The 15,984-nt window shown below is 41.2% G+C and overlaps 1 protein-coding gene across 9 annotated transcripts in view; it reads right to left on the bottom strand.

Moving 5' to 3' along the window:
• NIPBL (NIPBL cohesin loading factor) overlaps positions 1 to 15,984 on the bottom strand; it is a 227,798-nt gene that overhangs the window by 105,973 nt on the left and 105,841 nt on the right. For 5 of the 9 annotated variants that reach the window (XM_061616556.1, XM_061616564.1, XM_061616519.1 and 2 more), the window contains 3 exons: positions 12,846 to 13,006; positions 11,669 to 11,762; positions 4,008 to 4,046 (listed from right to left, as the gene is read on the bottom strand). In XM_061616556.1, coding sequence (XP_061472540.1) covers positions 4,008 to 4,046; positions 11,669 to 11,762; positions 12,846 to 13,006 — 294 coding nt within the window. The remainder of the gene's footprint in view (positions 1 to 4,007; positions 4,047 to 11,668; positions 11,763 to 12,845; positions 13,007 to 15,984) is intronic. The other 4 variants (XM_061616545.1, XM_061616573.1, XM_061616582.1 and 1 more) reach the window with 2 other exon arrangements.

The raw sequence follows: 15,984 nt of genomic DNA, 5'->3' as shown, positions 1-15,984 counted from the left end.
AAAAGGGCCTGGATGAATGAATACACACACACGCCAAACATACTTGTGGGTAAGAACTAGCTTGCCATGCCATTTATATATATATATATATATATATATATATATATGTTTAATGGTCTTTAATTTCCTGAGGCATGCCTTTGTATGTATGTATGTATGTATGTATGTATGTATTCAATTTGTATACCACTTTATATATAAATCTCCAAGTGGTTTACATTTCAACAAAAATCAATATAAATTCTACATTCAATACAGTTGCTAATAATAAGAACAACAATAATCCACATTTTAAGTAACATAATTGAGCAATAAATCTCTAAACAATGTACATAAAATAAAAACAAAGTGAATCATATACAAAACAAAGTATGACTGTTATAAAATATATCTAAAAATTCACATGAATATTACAAAAAATGTATTCTCACATCTAATAATGCAGATCAAGAATTTTAAAAAATCCTGTATATCCCGTTAGTTGTCTTGCATTGTATTTTTAACATGGCTGTAAACCACTTGCAGGGAAGGATCCATTCCGGTGGGGGGTGTCTGGTGAAGACGCAGAGACAGCAAGGAGAACAACATCAGGAGACATCAAGAGTTGGCAATGGGTCCTTAGCTGGGATGTGGATCTTAACATGTGTCCATTTTAGCTATTTTTGGATCACTGTTGTGTGTGCTGCATATGAGATTTCCTTTACTGCACACTATGTTTCTCATTCAAAATGCTTTTGCTCTAATGCGGTGTTACAAATCAGTGATGCAAATATAAAGTAATATTCAAGACTCTGAAGAAAGAACATCGGCTGCCACCTACAAGCAAGGATCAGGCTTTTCTATGAAGAGACCATAGATACTCTGACTAAGGAAGAGGATAAAAAAATCCTATAATTAAAGCAGAATCCAAGCTGCTTGAGAACATACACGCACAAGTTTATCCTCAAAACAATGATCTGCACTTAGTTGTATTAGTCCCATTAAGCTTCTTATAATGATCAACAGAAATGGTTCCTACCATGTAAGATCTGCAAATAATTTGAGACAAATGCTAACCACTTTGAGCCAAGCTGATTAGCTTGTGATTATTTAGGCTGCTTCCTCATCTAGCTCCCTCCTATTCTTGGATGTCAAGCAGCATGCCTTTTAATGCTGGAAGTTGGCAGCAAAGCATAAACATTTGGTCTTTCAATAATTTAGCAAACATGGATGATACCCCAAGAAATTTTTGTCAACTACACAAGCTGAGAAAAAGAACATCCTGGTAGCTGCTTTTAAAAAGTATGAAATAAATATGCACCATTCAATAATTCCTTATTTAGATACCATATAAAAATAACTGGTATGACCTAGGGTGCTTCTTCCCTTTGTCTAATAACAATAACAATAATAATAATAATGTTGATAATAATAATAATGGTGATGATGATGATAATCTCTACAGTCAGCTTAACCTGCCTCTTACTGGCACTATCAATGAACAATGTCAATAAACAGGGTAAAGAACAAAAAAATCTTGTTCTTGGTGTTGGCTCCCAAGCTGTTCAACACCGTTCTTCATGCATGGTTTTTATTTGGAGATGTATTTAGTAGCCAAGGATAAAAGAAGCTTCTTTGGTGGTTTATATCAGTATGTTTTATACAAATTGTCATTTGTTCACTATTGCCATGAAGGACAGAAAAATATTTGTTATTGCTAAGAAATGGAACTTTTTCTTACCGTAAACTTCTGTTTTAAGTTGGCAGTGGAGGACATTCTCTTGTAGGAATGACACCTCCTACTGGGACTGACAGGCAGGGTCCAGAATCCTTTGCCTCCTCTTCCAAGGGGAGGAGTCATCCCACCCTCCAGTTCAACTGACAAAGTAAGAACCACTCCTCCGCCCATTATCAACAAAGAAGTGACCATTATGCTGTACCAATTGAGCCTAAAACTGAGAACTTTATGTCCAAGAGGAAATAAGCACAACATCCAGACTTACATTACCATCTACTGTAGAAGACATGACAAAGCAGTCTAAACATGCTAACAATATAGGATGGAGGCAGAAACCATAGCAGCAACCCCTCCCTCCCAAAAATCAGCAGAGGTTTGGAAAATGTATCGGCAGAGGAAGGCGAGGTGGGAAGAATGTCCTGCACTGCCAAAATCAAACAGAAGTTTACAGTAAGAAAACCTTCCATTTTTACCTGTTGGCAGTGGAGGACATTCTCTTGTACGGATGTATCAGAGCAGTCCCCTCACCCCTGGGTGGGCTTCCTCTGCCCCCATCTACTGTTGAACGATCGTCTGAAGAACCTTCCAACCAAATGCCGCATCAGCTGATGAAAAACTATCTGTTTTGTAGTGTTTCACAAAAGTATGCAGTGTAGCCCAAGCAGCAGCCCTACCAATGTCCTATATAGGAAAATTGCCCTTAAATGTGGCAGAAGCCCCCTAACTGAATGCGCCATAAGACCACCAGGATGTTCCATGCCCAATGCTGAATATGCTTGGGAATTGCTGACCACAGCCACCATGAACTGGAAGAGGCAGAGACCTTCTTTCCCTTAGATGGCCCCAAAAGGCCACGAACAAGGATTCTGAATGACAGAATTAAAAGGTGCGACCCAAATAAAATCTCAGATCACGTTTTATGTCCAAAGAATGCCACCATCTCTCCTGACAGCAGGAAGGATTTGGACAAAATGAGGGAAGGACTACTTCTTGAGACCTGTGAAAGGCCAAGTTCACTCTGGGCAAGAAGGACGGATCCAGATACAGCACCACCTTGTCTTAGTGGAAGATGCACAGTTGTGGATTGACTGATAAAGCCCCCAGCTGTGAAACCTGCGTAGCCGCAACCAGGAAACCTGTCTTGAAGGTAAGTATGCTCAATGGGCATGTAGCCATAGGCTCAAATGGGGCCCCCGTGAGAGCCAACAGGACCCAGTGAAAATTCCAGGTGGGAACATCATAGGCCATGTGAGGGGGAAGAAGTGCTATACCCTTGATGAACAGTTTATAAAAAGGGTGGGAAGAAGGAGTATTTCCCCCCAGACTCAAGAAGATACTACTCAGCATAGTCGCCTGCCTTTGACAGTACTCACACTCAGGTCCTTGTCTACTCTGGCCTAGAATAGGTATCTAGAACAGACGCTTCCTGCTTTGGCTTAATCTAATATGCTAGAGATGTACTGTCAAACCAAGTAAATCAGACACCTCCCGAGCCGAGGGGTCGATTCGTTCCCTGTAACACCATGCCAGAAATGCTCTCCAGGTAGAACAAAACACCCTGTTCATGTTTTGCCCACCTGGAGGAGAGTATTGTTTTCAGAACCTTACCAGAGAACCCCAACTGGGTTAGCCATAGCATTTCAGCAACCAGTCTGTCATCTGGAAGAGCTCTAGCTTTGGATGCATGACAGGCCCCTGAATCAAGAGATCTGGGCAAACTGGCTAACGCCACAGTTCTCCCTCAACAAATGGAGAAGATTGGGGAATCATGGCCTCCAACACCAATATGGAGCCACCAGAACCACCCTCACCCCTTTCTGAGTGACCCTCTGTAGGGTTTGTTGAATCAGCCCAAAGGGAGGAAAAGCATAAAGGAGGCCAGCTGTCTCCAGGGAAGTCGGGACTAGAACACTGATAACTGCGCATTGACTGGTGAGGCAAACAATGATAGCTGACAAACTTAACCTCCAGAGCTGCTGGATCAGCCCCAGAAGAGAAAACACCTCCAGGTAGAGCAGGACACCCCACTGCTTGAGGCCTGCTTCAAAGCAAATAGTGTGTCTAAAATCTTGGATAAACAGAGACCAGACAAATGATCTTAAACCATAGGCCACCATCCCCAGAGTGACTACCTGGATGGGAAGAGCACCCCAACTGAGCAGAATGGCATCTGTGGCCAGGATCAGTTTCCACAGCTGCTCCCACTCACTCACTTCATTAAATTGAGAGAAAACAACTATGATTGTAGCTCCCTCTACACCAGGTCTGGAATGGACACTGGAATTCTCACCTTTGCTGGAATGGGATCTTGGAATGGAAGCAGCAGCTGCTGACAAGACCAGGAGAGAAAACACAACCATCAGACCAGTTTATAGCCCAACACCATCAGGTGTTGAGATGCCAGGTTACATCCTGCGATCAGATAAAAAAGAATATGCCTAATGGACACCGGTAAAAAGAGCTAACTATACCCCAGAATGGTTTGGTGTTAGCCAAAACCCCAAGAAAAAAGCTTCCCCAATTAGACGAAGCTTCTCAAAATTATGTGTGCTGGCAGAAACTTGCCATGCCATGGGAACCTATGTAGCACCAGCCATCCCCATAATCAAACTTTGTTTAAAGGGATATAAAAGACTAGAAGGATTGCCTGTTTTTCCTCTTAGTTAGACAATATAGAATCAAGCATCTTCCTCTCCTTGATTCTATTAAAAGTATCCTCAGAAAAAGATTATCTGTGAATGAAAGGAATAAAGAAAATTTATTTAATTCTGAACTGCCAAGGTTCAGGCAGAAAAGAACAACAAAATTGCAACTGAGGTTGTGTGCACCATCATGTGTAAGCCAAGTTACACCCATGGTATGGAAAACTGAGCTCTACTGAAGCTGTGTATACCTTCAGTCAATGTATTGAAACCCTGATAAATAGAGACAACTGTGTCTTTTTTCTAGCTAAGGGTAGAGTTTCATGAAACTAGAAAAAAGGACAAGCCCATTTTTCAGCTTCATCACCCAGGATAACTAACCATCATCCTCTAGGAGACACACTCAAACTCCTCATGGATTCATGAGGTAATCACCTGAATTTATTCCAAACTGTAGCTATTGAGAAGAGCCAGCTACTCTTATTAATACCTCCACATGTAAGTATTGCAAGACCTTGATGGATTTCCATTTATATCAGGCCTCCATTTATATACTTTGATATGCTGGAGCATAGACCTTGATAGGCTGGAACACTGGGCTGAAAACAACAGAATGAAATTCAGCAGGAATAAATGCAAAGTTCTACACTTTGGAAAAAGAAATCAAATGCACAGTTATAAGATGGGAGATGCTTGGCTCAGCAATACAACATGTGAAAAGGATCTTGGAACTGTCATTGAATATGAGCCAACAGTGCGATGTGGCTGCAAAAAAGGTAAATGCAATTTTAGACTGCATTAACAGAAATATAGTTTCCAAATTGCATGAAGTATTAGTTCCCCTCTATTCAGCACTGGTTAGGCCTCATCTTGAGTACTGCGTCCAGTTCTGGTCTCTGCAGTTCAAGAAGGATGCAGACAAACTGGAACAGGTTCAGAGGAGGGCAACAAGGATGATCAGGGGACTGGAAACAAAGCCCCATGAGGAGAGACTGAAAGAACTGGGCACGTTTAGCCTGGAGAAGAGAAGACTGAGGGGAGATATGATAGCACTCACGGGTAAGACACAGAAAAATGGGCTCTAGTTGCAGGAAGCCAGATTTCGACTGAACATCAGGAAAAACTTCCTAATTGTTACAGTCATACGACAATGGAACCAATTACCTAGAAAGGAAGTGGGCTCTCCAACACTGGAGACATTCAAGAGGCAGCTGGACAGCCATCTGTTGGGAATGCTTTGATTTGGATTCCTGCATTGAGCAAGGGGTTGGACTTGATGGCCTTATAGGCCCCTTCCACCTCTACTATTCTATGATTCTATACTTACAGACTGTGGCCCCCTTGAGGAGCCAAAAGGCTCTTCTACTGTTGCCCTGGAAACACTCCCTGGCCCCTGACATTTTAGGCCTTGAGGAGAGAGTCAGCTCTGTAAAATGTGACGAAATGTTTTTTAATTCTTTTTCATACTGTATTTTAGATTTTATAACCTGCCGTGGAACCTATTGGTGAACGTCGGGCAATAAATATAAATAATAATAATGGGAAGCAATTTGATACTGATATTCTAGCACCTTCGGGGAACAAGGGCGGGCAAACTCCTCAGCTAGGGTCTACTCCCCCCATCTCTACCCAAGGAAAAAGTTAAAGGAGTGGGCAGTTAGTCCCACTATGAACTGGCCAGACAAAGGAGAAAAGCAGCCGCCACCTCTGGAATGCCTCTAGCGTGGGGGAAACCACAAAACAACAATATTGGTGGTGAGGAGAAAGATCTGTCCATGCTATAACTGGCCAGGCTGAGATGGGAAAGCAGCCTCTACAGGGCTACCAGTGTGCTTCACCGCAGACAAAAATGGTGCTCCCACTTTCCCTGCAGGGGCTATTCCCTCAGTTTCTCAAAAAACGTTCAAATGGAGCAAATGCAAAGAAACTATGTATAAGCAGCTGAAACTACCAGAGCAGGAGCTCTATGTGAAGCCTTTCTCAGTGCTCCAATATCAAGCCTGGCAGACCACTCGCCCACGGAATACCGGGCGGACCCTGACAGGCGGCAGGTTAGGCAGATGGCTCTGCCCCAGGAGAGAGGAACTGGTGGTTCAGTGGAGGCGAAGACCCAACAGGCCAATGCCAAAATGATTGGATGAGCGTGGGGCAGACCCAGGCACTGCCTATGTCTCGCCTCACAAACTCCTGCTAAGGCACTTAACTGTACAATAACAAACCAAACACAGAAATCACACACACACACACACACACACACGAGGGAGGGAGAAAGGAAGAGGAAAATAATCTCACAAAAGGAAAAGATAGTTTAGGGAATTTAGACCGCTAAAGTACCCTACTGTTCACGACAACAGGCAGGGTCGAACTGGAGGGTGGGACAACTCCTCCCCCTGAAAGAAGAGGCAAAGGATTCTGGATCCAGCCTGTCAGTCCAGTAGGAGGCATCATCCCTACAAGAGAATGCCCTCCAGTGCCAACAGGTAATACAACCATCAATGCTAACAAAACTTAGAACAGTAGCAATGCTATTGGAAAGAATTAAGATAAAACTACAGCCCTAATCATCAACTAGAGAGAAAGGCTTTATTTAAGAGTGACAATGCTAGAATCCTTTGACTTCAGATAATATTCACTAATAGGCAAAACCTTGCGGTTTAAGAACGTACCTATAGCCCACAGATATTTCTATCAAACTTTAAAAAGCAGGGAAATTGGGCAGCTATAGTGAATGCACCAGGGGAGCAGGAGACCTGAACTCCTCTCTGGGATATTGTACTGCCCTACAAATTTGTCAGAATGCAAACACAATTTGTGTTGGTCTTTCACAGTCCAATCCATTTGCTGTGTAGCTTGCAAGAATTTGGTAACATGTGCCTCTGAGCATATGGTGAGTGGTGGCAACACCTGCCATCTCCAAAGATAGAGAATTATATTTGTGTATGTTTGTTGGTGTTCTTCTTACTTTGCTTTTTTCCTGTGTTACTAATGTTTCTACAGAGAATCTCAACTAGAAAAAATCATTTCCCTCATTATTCATCCTAGGAATCTGTGTCAAATTTATTTTATTAATTTCAAAGCCTTTTTATTGGTCAATGTCATATGATGGTGAAGACAGCCTTTTGTGTTTCAAATTGGAGGTTATGTTCTATTTCTATTTTGGATGCATTAACAGTTGAATTTGAAACTGCAGTTTGATGTAAAATCAGACTGATTACAATATGTGGCTACTTCAGCAATGACTCTTAGCTGTGGGGGGAAAAAAGGATGCATGTTTTCAGCCTGCTATGTTTAAACCACTTCATTTAAGGCAAGGTGGGCACGGTCAATTAAAAACATAGAGCACACCTAGAATTTTGCTAGAATATATTTCACCTCCCACTGTTTTATCTTGTGCAAATTGAGACACTCCTAAGGTCCACTGGAGACTATTTTGCAGAAGTCAGTGCCATTATTCCACAATTATGTTTTGAGTTTTTTTAGTGCAAATTTTGCTCTACTTCACATATTCACAGAAATAGAAACAAAAGAAAATGATTTCCTATAGGAAACTTCACTAAAATTGCAAAGTAAATCAGACATATTTAAAGTGACCATCTGAACTATATCAACCGTCTTAATAACGTTGCTTCCACCCTGCTAAAACAAGATTAGCACAGCACACGTCTTCTTTCTATTATTTGGGCTGATTACAGGTGTTGCCACCACTCATCATATGCTCAGAGGCACATGTTACCAAATTCTTGCAAGCTACACAGGAAGTGGATTGGACTGTGAAAGACCGACCCAAATTGTGTTTGTATTCTGACAAATTTGTAGGGTGGTCCAATATCTCAGAGAGGAGTTCAGGTCTCCTGCTCCCCTGGTGCATTCACTATACCTGCCCAATTTCCCTGCTTTTTAAAGTTTGATAGAAATATCTGTGGGCTATAGGTACGTTCTTAAACCGCAAGGTTTTTTGCCTATTAGTGAATTTCCCTGCTTTTTAATCTGGGAGGTAAGAAATGGGATCCTGTCCAAGTTTGCTGAGAATGGATTGATCATTTGCATACTTATTGAGTTCAGTGGGATTTACTCCCCTGCAATCATGCTTAGGATAGGTGAAACTGACCACAGGGGATGAGGGGAGGAAACACAGAGGGAAGGACGGGGAGGGGAGGAGAATTCAGTGCGATTTACTCCCGTGCAATCTTGCTTAGGATAGGTAAAACTGAGCGGGGGGGGAGGGAGGGCTGGAGTGGACAGGGGAGGAGGAAGAAGGAAGAGGGGAGGGGAGAAGGAAGGTAGAGGAGAGGGGAAGGAGGGAATAAAGCAGGTCTGATCATTTGCATGCTTATTGACTTCAATGGGATTTACTCCTATGCAATCATGCTTAGGATAGGAAAAACTGACCATGGGGGAGGAGGAGGGGAAGGGGGAAGGACCGTATTGGAGAGGGCAAAGGAAGGGGGGAGGGGAGGTTTGATCATTTGCAGGCTTATAGAGTTCAATGGTATTTGCTTCCATGCAATCATGCTTAAGATAGGTAAAACTGACCATGGGGAGGAGGGGAGGGAGGGAGGAAGGGGAGGAGGAGGGGAGGGAGGGAGGGAGGGAGGGAGGGAGGGAGGGGCAAAGGAAGGGGGAGGGAAGAGGGAGGGAATAGGAGGGAGGAGAAGGGAGGGTGGATTTGATTGTTTGCATATTTTTTTAGTTCAATGGGATTTATTTCTGGGCAATCATGTTTGGAAATGGAAATGGACTGCCTTCAAGTCAATCCTGACTTACGTTGACCCTATGAATAGGGTTTTCATGGTAAACGGTATTCAGAGGTGGTTTTACCATTGCCTTCCTCTGAGGCTGAGAGGCAGTGACTGGCCCAAGGTCGCCCAGTGAGCTTCATGGCTGTGTGGGGATTGAACCCTGGTCTCCCAGGTCGTAGTCCAACATTGACCTGGGGGAGCGGCAGGGAGGGGAGGGGGAGGAGATTGGGTGGGTGGGTACTGGGCAGAAGGGAAGCCCCTTTCCTTTATTTATTTATTTATTATTTGATTTATATCCCGCCCTTCCTCCCAGCAGTAGCCCAGTGCGGCAAACAGAAACAATAAAAACACTTTAAAAATCATAAAAAGACCTTAAAATACATTAAAACAAAACAACATTAAAAACATTTTTAAAAAAGCTTTACAAAAACCTTTTTTTTAAAAAAAGCGTTAAAAACAATATTAAAGAAAACATATTAAAAGCAATTCTAACACAGACGCAGTCTGGGATAGGTCTCAATTTAAAAGGCTTGTTAAAAGAGGACAAGTCTTCAAAAGGCGCCAAAAAGATAGCAAAGAGCAAAAGGAAATTGTGAACAGTATCACTGCTTTTCAGCGTTTCCCCTACCTTTTTATTCTACAGCAGGCATATGTAGCCTCCCACCCAAATTTAAACCAAAGCTGTCCCTGGCCACATCCACACCAGGCCTTTATTTCACTTTAGACAGTCATGGCTTCTCTCAAAGAATCTGGGGAAGTGTGGTTAGTGAAGGGTGCTGAGAGTTGCTAGGAGACGCCCTGTTCCCCTTACAGACCTTCAATCAGAGTGGCTGACTGTTAAACCAGTCTGGCCACTGAAGCTCTCTCAGTGGAATAGGACTCTCCTCTCATCACCCTTCACAAACTACACTTCCCAGGATTCTCTGAGGGAAGCCATGACTGTCTCAAGTGAAATCCAAGTCTGGTGTGGGTGTGGCCCCTGATTAGCCAAGCCAAGCAGCTGTGAGGCTTTTAGAACACTGACAGTTGGTTCTTACTGAGCATGCCTGCCCTTATCATTGGCTTCCAGCCAAACTTTCTTAAATTAATTAAAAACCAGCCAGGCATTTTTTTTTACTTGTAAACTGCAGAAGATGAAAGTCAGAGTATGGGGGCAAGGTCAGTATTAGGATTACAGGTACTTTGTGAACATGGCTGATTTTTAATGAATTTCAACAGTTTATGAGAACTCTCCGAGAAAAAAGTCCAAAAGGGCTCTGAGGTTTTTTTCTCTCTTTTTACACTTTCAACTCTCGATTCTCTCAGACTGTTTTGTGTATCGCCATGAAAATTGACAGGGTTGTTAAGCAAGCGTTTCTGAGTTCAGTACTATACGTTTTGTAAGGTTTTGTTTTGAAATGAGCTTATGGGAAGCATCAGAATGGCATGGGGGGAATTTTCAATTTAACATTGCAGAATGTGAAAAATCCATGCTGGCTATAGTATACAGCCACTCTCGTGGCTGTATAATTAGACACCAGCTTGCCCATTACAGTATAAAGAAAAGATTCTTGCATACATTATATTTTTATGACCCAGAGAGAGGGAAGGGTTTCCTTAAACAAAAGATGAAACAGAAAATTACACACTTTACAAGTTGTATGGCAGGTAACTATAGATCTGAACTAGAGCAGTCTAAACGTATTTCTTTCCCAGAAACATGACTAAAAATTAATGCTATAATGAAGAAGCAAGTACAAGCAAATAATTCATCAGGAATTAGAGGAGACTGAGCTCAAATTACAATTTCTGAGGGCAGGAACTAAGATCAAACAACTTGATTTTTTTGGGGGGGGGCAGTATCCAACTTTGTAAGGCAGGCCTACAAAACCTGTGACCCACTAAGCCAAGTTTGTCCAACCCGATGTCCTCCAAATGTTTTACAGCTCCCATACTCCAGCCAATGGCCATGACAGTTAGGGCTGATGAGAGTTATAGTCCAAAATATCTGGAGGGCAGCAGGCTGGGGAAGGCTGCACTAAGCTGTGTGCATCTGACTAGGTGGCCCTCCAGAACCTGTCTAGCACTGCAAAAAAGAAGAAGGGGAATGCTCATCAAATATTGTGCAAAAGAACAATAGATGGCTTGTGAGCTGCTTTCTGTTAGACAGGCTACAACTCTAGAGAGTATGAAGGTTCCAAAAGGTATAGACAGCTATGGATCTGAAATATGGAGTTTTCTCTAATGTAAAAAGTAATGAGGAAGATCCAGAATAAATCTTTTTAGGCCATGGTATATCAGAATTTCAAATAATTCAATTATAGATTTAAACCATGACACTGACAGTTTTACTATCTCTCTCTTGTAATACATTTAGCCCTCCATATGGGCAACTTATTGCAAGACTGTCAATTTTCCAGGTATATAAAATACTGTTGCTCAATGGACTTTCAGCTAATACAGGACCACGCTCTTGTTTAAGAATCCGTACGTTCTATGATTTTATCTAAATTAATCGTCTTTTTTTCTTGAACTTTTGGCACAGATCTAGGATTCCTACCAACAAGAATATCAAAGATCCATAAAAGTACCTTTAGGGGTTCCATCACTTCCAGCAGGAGAACATACTGACTGTGGTGACCGCAAAGGAAACGATGCAGTGTTCCTTATTGAAGAATCACCATCCTAGGATCACATTAGTGGATTATTAGAAATGACCAACTTTTTCAACAACATTAATTTTGCTTACCATGAAGTGGCCACAAGAATAATTACCTGTGCAATTTGCCTGTCATGCAAGACATTAGTAATCACTAGGACTTCATTGTATATGAAAATAAAAACTTTAATTATATAGCTATATAATCAAAATATGAAAGAAAAGAAATACTAGCAAAGCATTACCAGATTTTGTGGCTCAAATCATGGATTAAAGACAAAAATGTTTCTTAATATACTTTGTGTCAACTGAGAAGAACACAACCCTGCCATCCATCTCTCCCACTTCTTGTTAAGAGCTTGGAGGAATGAGGGGAGGAAGGCCAGATAATGCAAAAAGAGGAGGAACTTTCCAGTCTATTTCTCTCACACATCTCCTCTGCAACATCCAGAGGAATGAAACAGCTGAGACTTGCCAATGAATGTTTAAGGCTACGGTGACAAATTTCTCTAGTAAGGGGAATGGGGTGATGTTTCAGTGAGAACTTGTATGTCTGTACTATCGTATCTGAAAAGGCATCACTGGATCAGCCTGCAAACTGTTCCAAACTGCTTCACACTGAATCAGTTCCATAGAAGCTTTCAAAGTATGTGAAAGGGTTCTTGAATATACCAGGAAGGATGAGAAACTAAGAATTCAACAAATTATAACACAATATTAAAATAAAAAAACTATCACAATATAGATCAACAACATTAAACATTTTAAGTTATACAGGAATGCAGTATCATTTATCATCAAATATCATTATTTGCTGTTCAGGAACAGTGCTAAATAGAAGGACTGTAAGCCAATGCTTCTACTACTCCGTATCATTTTCAGTCAACTAATTTATAAAATCAGACCAGACAAAGCCTGAAGTTTTAATTGTGTGCCGTAAACATTTAATCTTTCTAAAATTAAAACATAATATAGGTATCTAAAACACAGATACATTTAACTCAGAACTCAATGCCTTAATGTTTATAAAGCACTGCTAGAGGGCTTAACTACTTCTGTTAAGGTGTTAGAAAAATGAAATGCTAAAGTTAAAATTGTCTGTTACATACTTCACTGCTTATTCTGTGCACCATTTGCAGGTAGTCTTCACTTGAGCCATGTCTAGAATTATCAGCATGGTGATTAGCTGAACTGCCCGACAACTGACTTGTAACCTTATTTTCATGTATATTCCTCATCCCACCTGAGACAATGGGACTGGACACTGAAGCTGAAATAAAATATGATGGTATGAATGCATACATTTAAATATTTTCTAGCATAAACTTTCAAGTACAGATTTTATATTAAAAATTAATGTGTTTTCAGTGTTTTCTTTAACTAAGGAACATTTCAGACATCAGATTTTGAGAACTAAAGCACGCAATGAATTATAAGACTTTCTAGACTAGAATGATTCCTAAACTAAGCTTTGCATAAGCCCCACATAGACTTTGACCCAGCAGACTTTCGAGACATGAGATAGAGGTGCATTGTGCCATATCCCCTATATGTCCACCCACTGGTGGCCTTATTTTTTACTGAAGTGCTGTATCTATCATCCTCAACATGCCCTGTAACTCCATGAGCTTTACTTTAAAGTAACTATACACAATGTAAGCTTTTGCACACTATTGTGTACACTAGCTACCTTTCTAAAAGGTGTTAGGTTTGCTCTTTATACCATGAGAAGCAAGGACTTCAGACAGATAAAAATAACATTATCTTTAGGAGCTTCCTTTTACATGTCACCAACACAAGCATGTGCCTTCATTTGGCTATTATCTACAACAGAAACAGTTTCTAAACAATCACTGCTCCTACTGGTAAATTAGTGAACATTCATTTACATTTCTAAATGTTAGGATCTGCCACTCTAAGTTTACACCCACACTCAATTTGCATTTAGTATTTTTGCATATTAGGGACTCATGGTCAAGGGTAGTCCTGAGGTTAGGTTCGCTATTCAAATTTTGCACACAACCCACCTCCCTTTGTCTTGTGAGCCAGTTCCTAACTGTCCTATGGCAGAGGACTTAAAGTATCCTATCTCTGCTCATTTCCTACACGCACCTTTTGGAAAACCCTGCCCCTTTAAGCCAGATTTATTATTATTATTATTTCTCTTTGTTTACATAATCCCTCCCCTTTCAAAACAGAACCTCTATGTTCTTATTCCTAAAAGACCATGTTCTTCATTCTGTTATTGAAACCTCATGTTCTCCTTACAGCCAATTTCCTATTTTACCATTTTATGAGGGTTCAAGGAGAACCCAGGTTGCTTGCCTGGAAACTGCACAGTACAGGGCTCAGGGTGACTAACTAAAGATTGAAAACCTACACACACACACACACCGGCCACTGCTCTGGTGTCTTGTTGTCAAGAAACCCAAGTGTGTCGGACAATACATGAATTTCTATTTAGCTATTATAAAAACTTTAATATAAATCACTAGCACCACTCCCCACTCCTTAAATGGGAAAAATAAGCTTCCCCCCACTTCCATCCCCACTTCTCCCACACGTAAGTGTTTAAGCAGTTTTTCTATTTGTGTAATACATTTTCTACTTTCACCCAAATTGGAACTCTGATCCCCTGTTATTTCCCCATGTAAGTGTAGTGCAAGGCAATGTCTAAGGGACATGCCATGACTCTAGGCCCAAGATCTTAAAAGTCTTGCATCTACTGATGTGTACACTTGAGTGTTTGCATGCAACATGTGATCTGGAAGACATGTATGCTTGGTAACATGATGTCCATATTCTGGACAGCACATTTGCAGAGGTCAAACAGTTGTAGAGCCCAACATGTGTAGGCACCAGATGAGTAATCTGAACTTTATACAGATAGCGTGTATTAAATAGCACAGTGCAGGCCTAGAGTACAAGCCCCTTTACAAACATGAAGGCAGTGTATGGACATCAGACAGATCCAAAGATGGTTCAGGTACATCAAAGGGGAGTGCAGTTCACCAGCACCATCCCAATCCAGACTGCCATGTACTTAATCTAACATTTGCATAGAATCACTATGAAAAAAATTGATGTTTTGTAAAATTCTGTTACAGAGCCAGCAAAAAGCAAATAACTTAAAAAAACAATTTGCTTAATAAAGCCAACATTTTTATCTAAAACTGAGTTTAACTGAATTAGAATGAAGTACACTAAAATATCAGACATTTTGCGTTTATTCCTTTTTAGCATATTACATTAGCTAATATTTAGAAACTCTTTATCGCTTAGAATAGGGGTGAGGAACCTTTAGTCCATGGGTTTAATTAGGCCTGCAAGGCCTCCCCATTTGGGCTGCGGGCCATTTTTGTCAATCATATGAAGTCATATGACATTAGATGTATGCAGGTAAAAAGGTGACTGGACCACAAACCTCTTCTTAAGCACTACTAATTAGCTATAGTGCTTCTGAAGTACCAATGACCAGCTGATTGGTGAGGCTCCAGAAAAGCTGCATATCTGGCTTCTGAAGTGCCAACAATCAGCTGATCTGCAGCATTTCAGAAGTACCGAGCTTCTGAAACACCAGCAACCAGCTGACTGCTGCGGCTTTAAAACACTAAATTATCTGAAAATGCTGTCCCCAGGCCCCGCCCACCTGTCAATTGTGGCCCACTTGGGGGTGGCGAGTTATAAGGATCTGGTCTGATGGACCTCCAATTTAGAACAAATGGTTCATGGGCTCCAGTGGATACTCATATCTAGTTTCATGAAAAGCAGTCTGTGATTATGTAGGATATACAGGGTACCACCCATATGCTATTCAGCATACTTTACGGACTAGGCTGTAATTTTTTCACTTTTAATCAGTCTAATTAATTAGCATGAGAAATAGGGTACAGCTCAATGGTGGAGAACCTCTGGCCTGCAGGATGACCTCTGGTACCTGTCAAAATGGCCAACTGGGGTTGAAGGAAGTCAGGATCTGTCCCACTGGCTGGATCCAGTTCCCCAACCTGATGTAGATCTTGCAGTACTCCCAGACATGGCTATTGGACTGAAAACACTCTTTTTGTTTTTTATTTGAATGTAGGAAACAGCCTTTTACACTACAATCTGTTGCAAGTATATACACTGGGAAGCAGAGAACAAAAGCGTATTTTGTTATGTGCCTTCAAATCAATTACAACTTATGGCGACCTTATGAATCAGTGACCTCCAATAGCATCTGTCATGAACCATCCTGTTCAGATCTTG

Source organism: Rhineura floridana, chromosome 1, assembly GCF_030035675.1.
Source record: "Rhineura floridana isolate rRhiFlo1 chromosome 1, rRhiFlo1.hap2, whole genome shotgun sequence".
In the NCBI taxonomy this organism is placed as follows: domain Eukaryota; kingdom Metazoa; phylum Chordata; class Lepidosauria; order Squamata; family Rhineuridae; genus Rhineura; species Rhineura floridana.
Note: the sequence above shows the minus strand (reverse complement) of the source record. Positions and strands in the feature narration are given on the sequence as shown.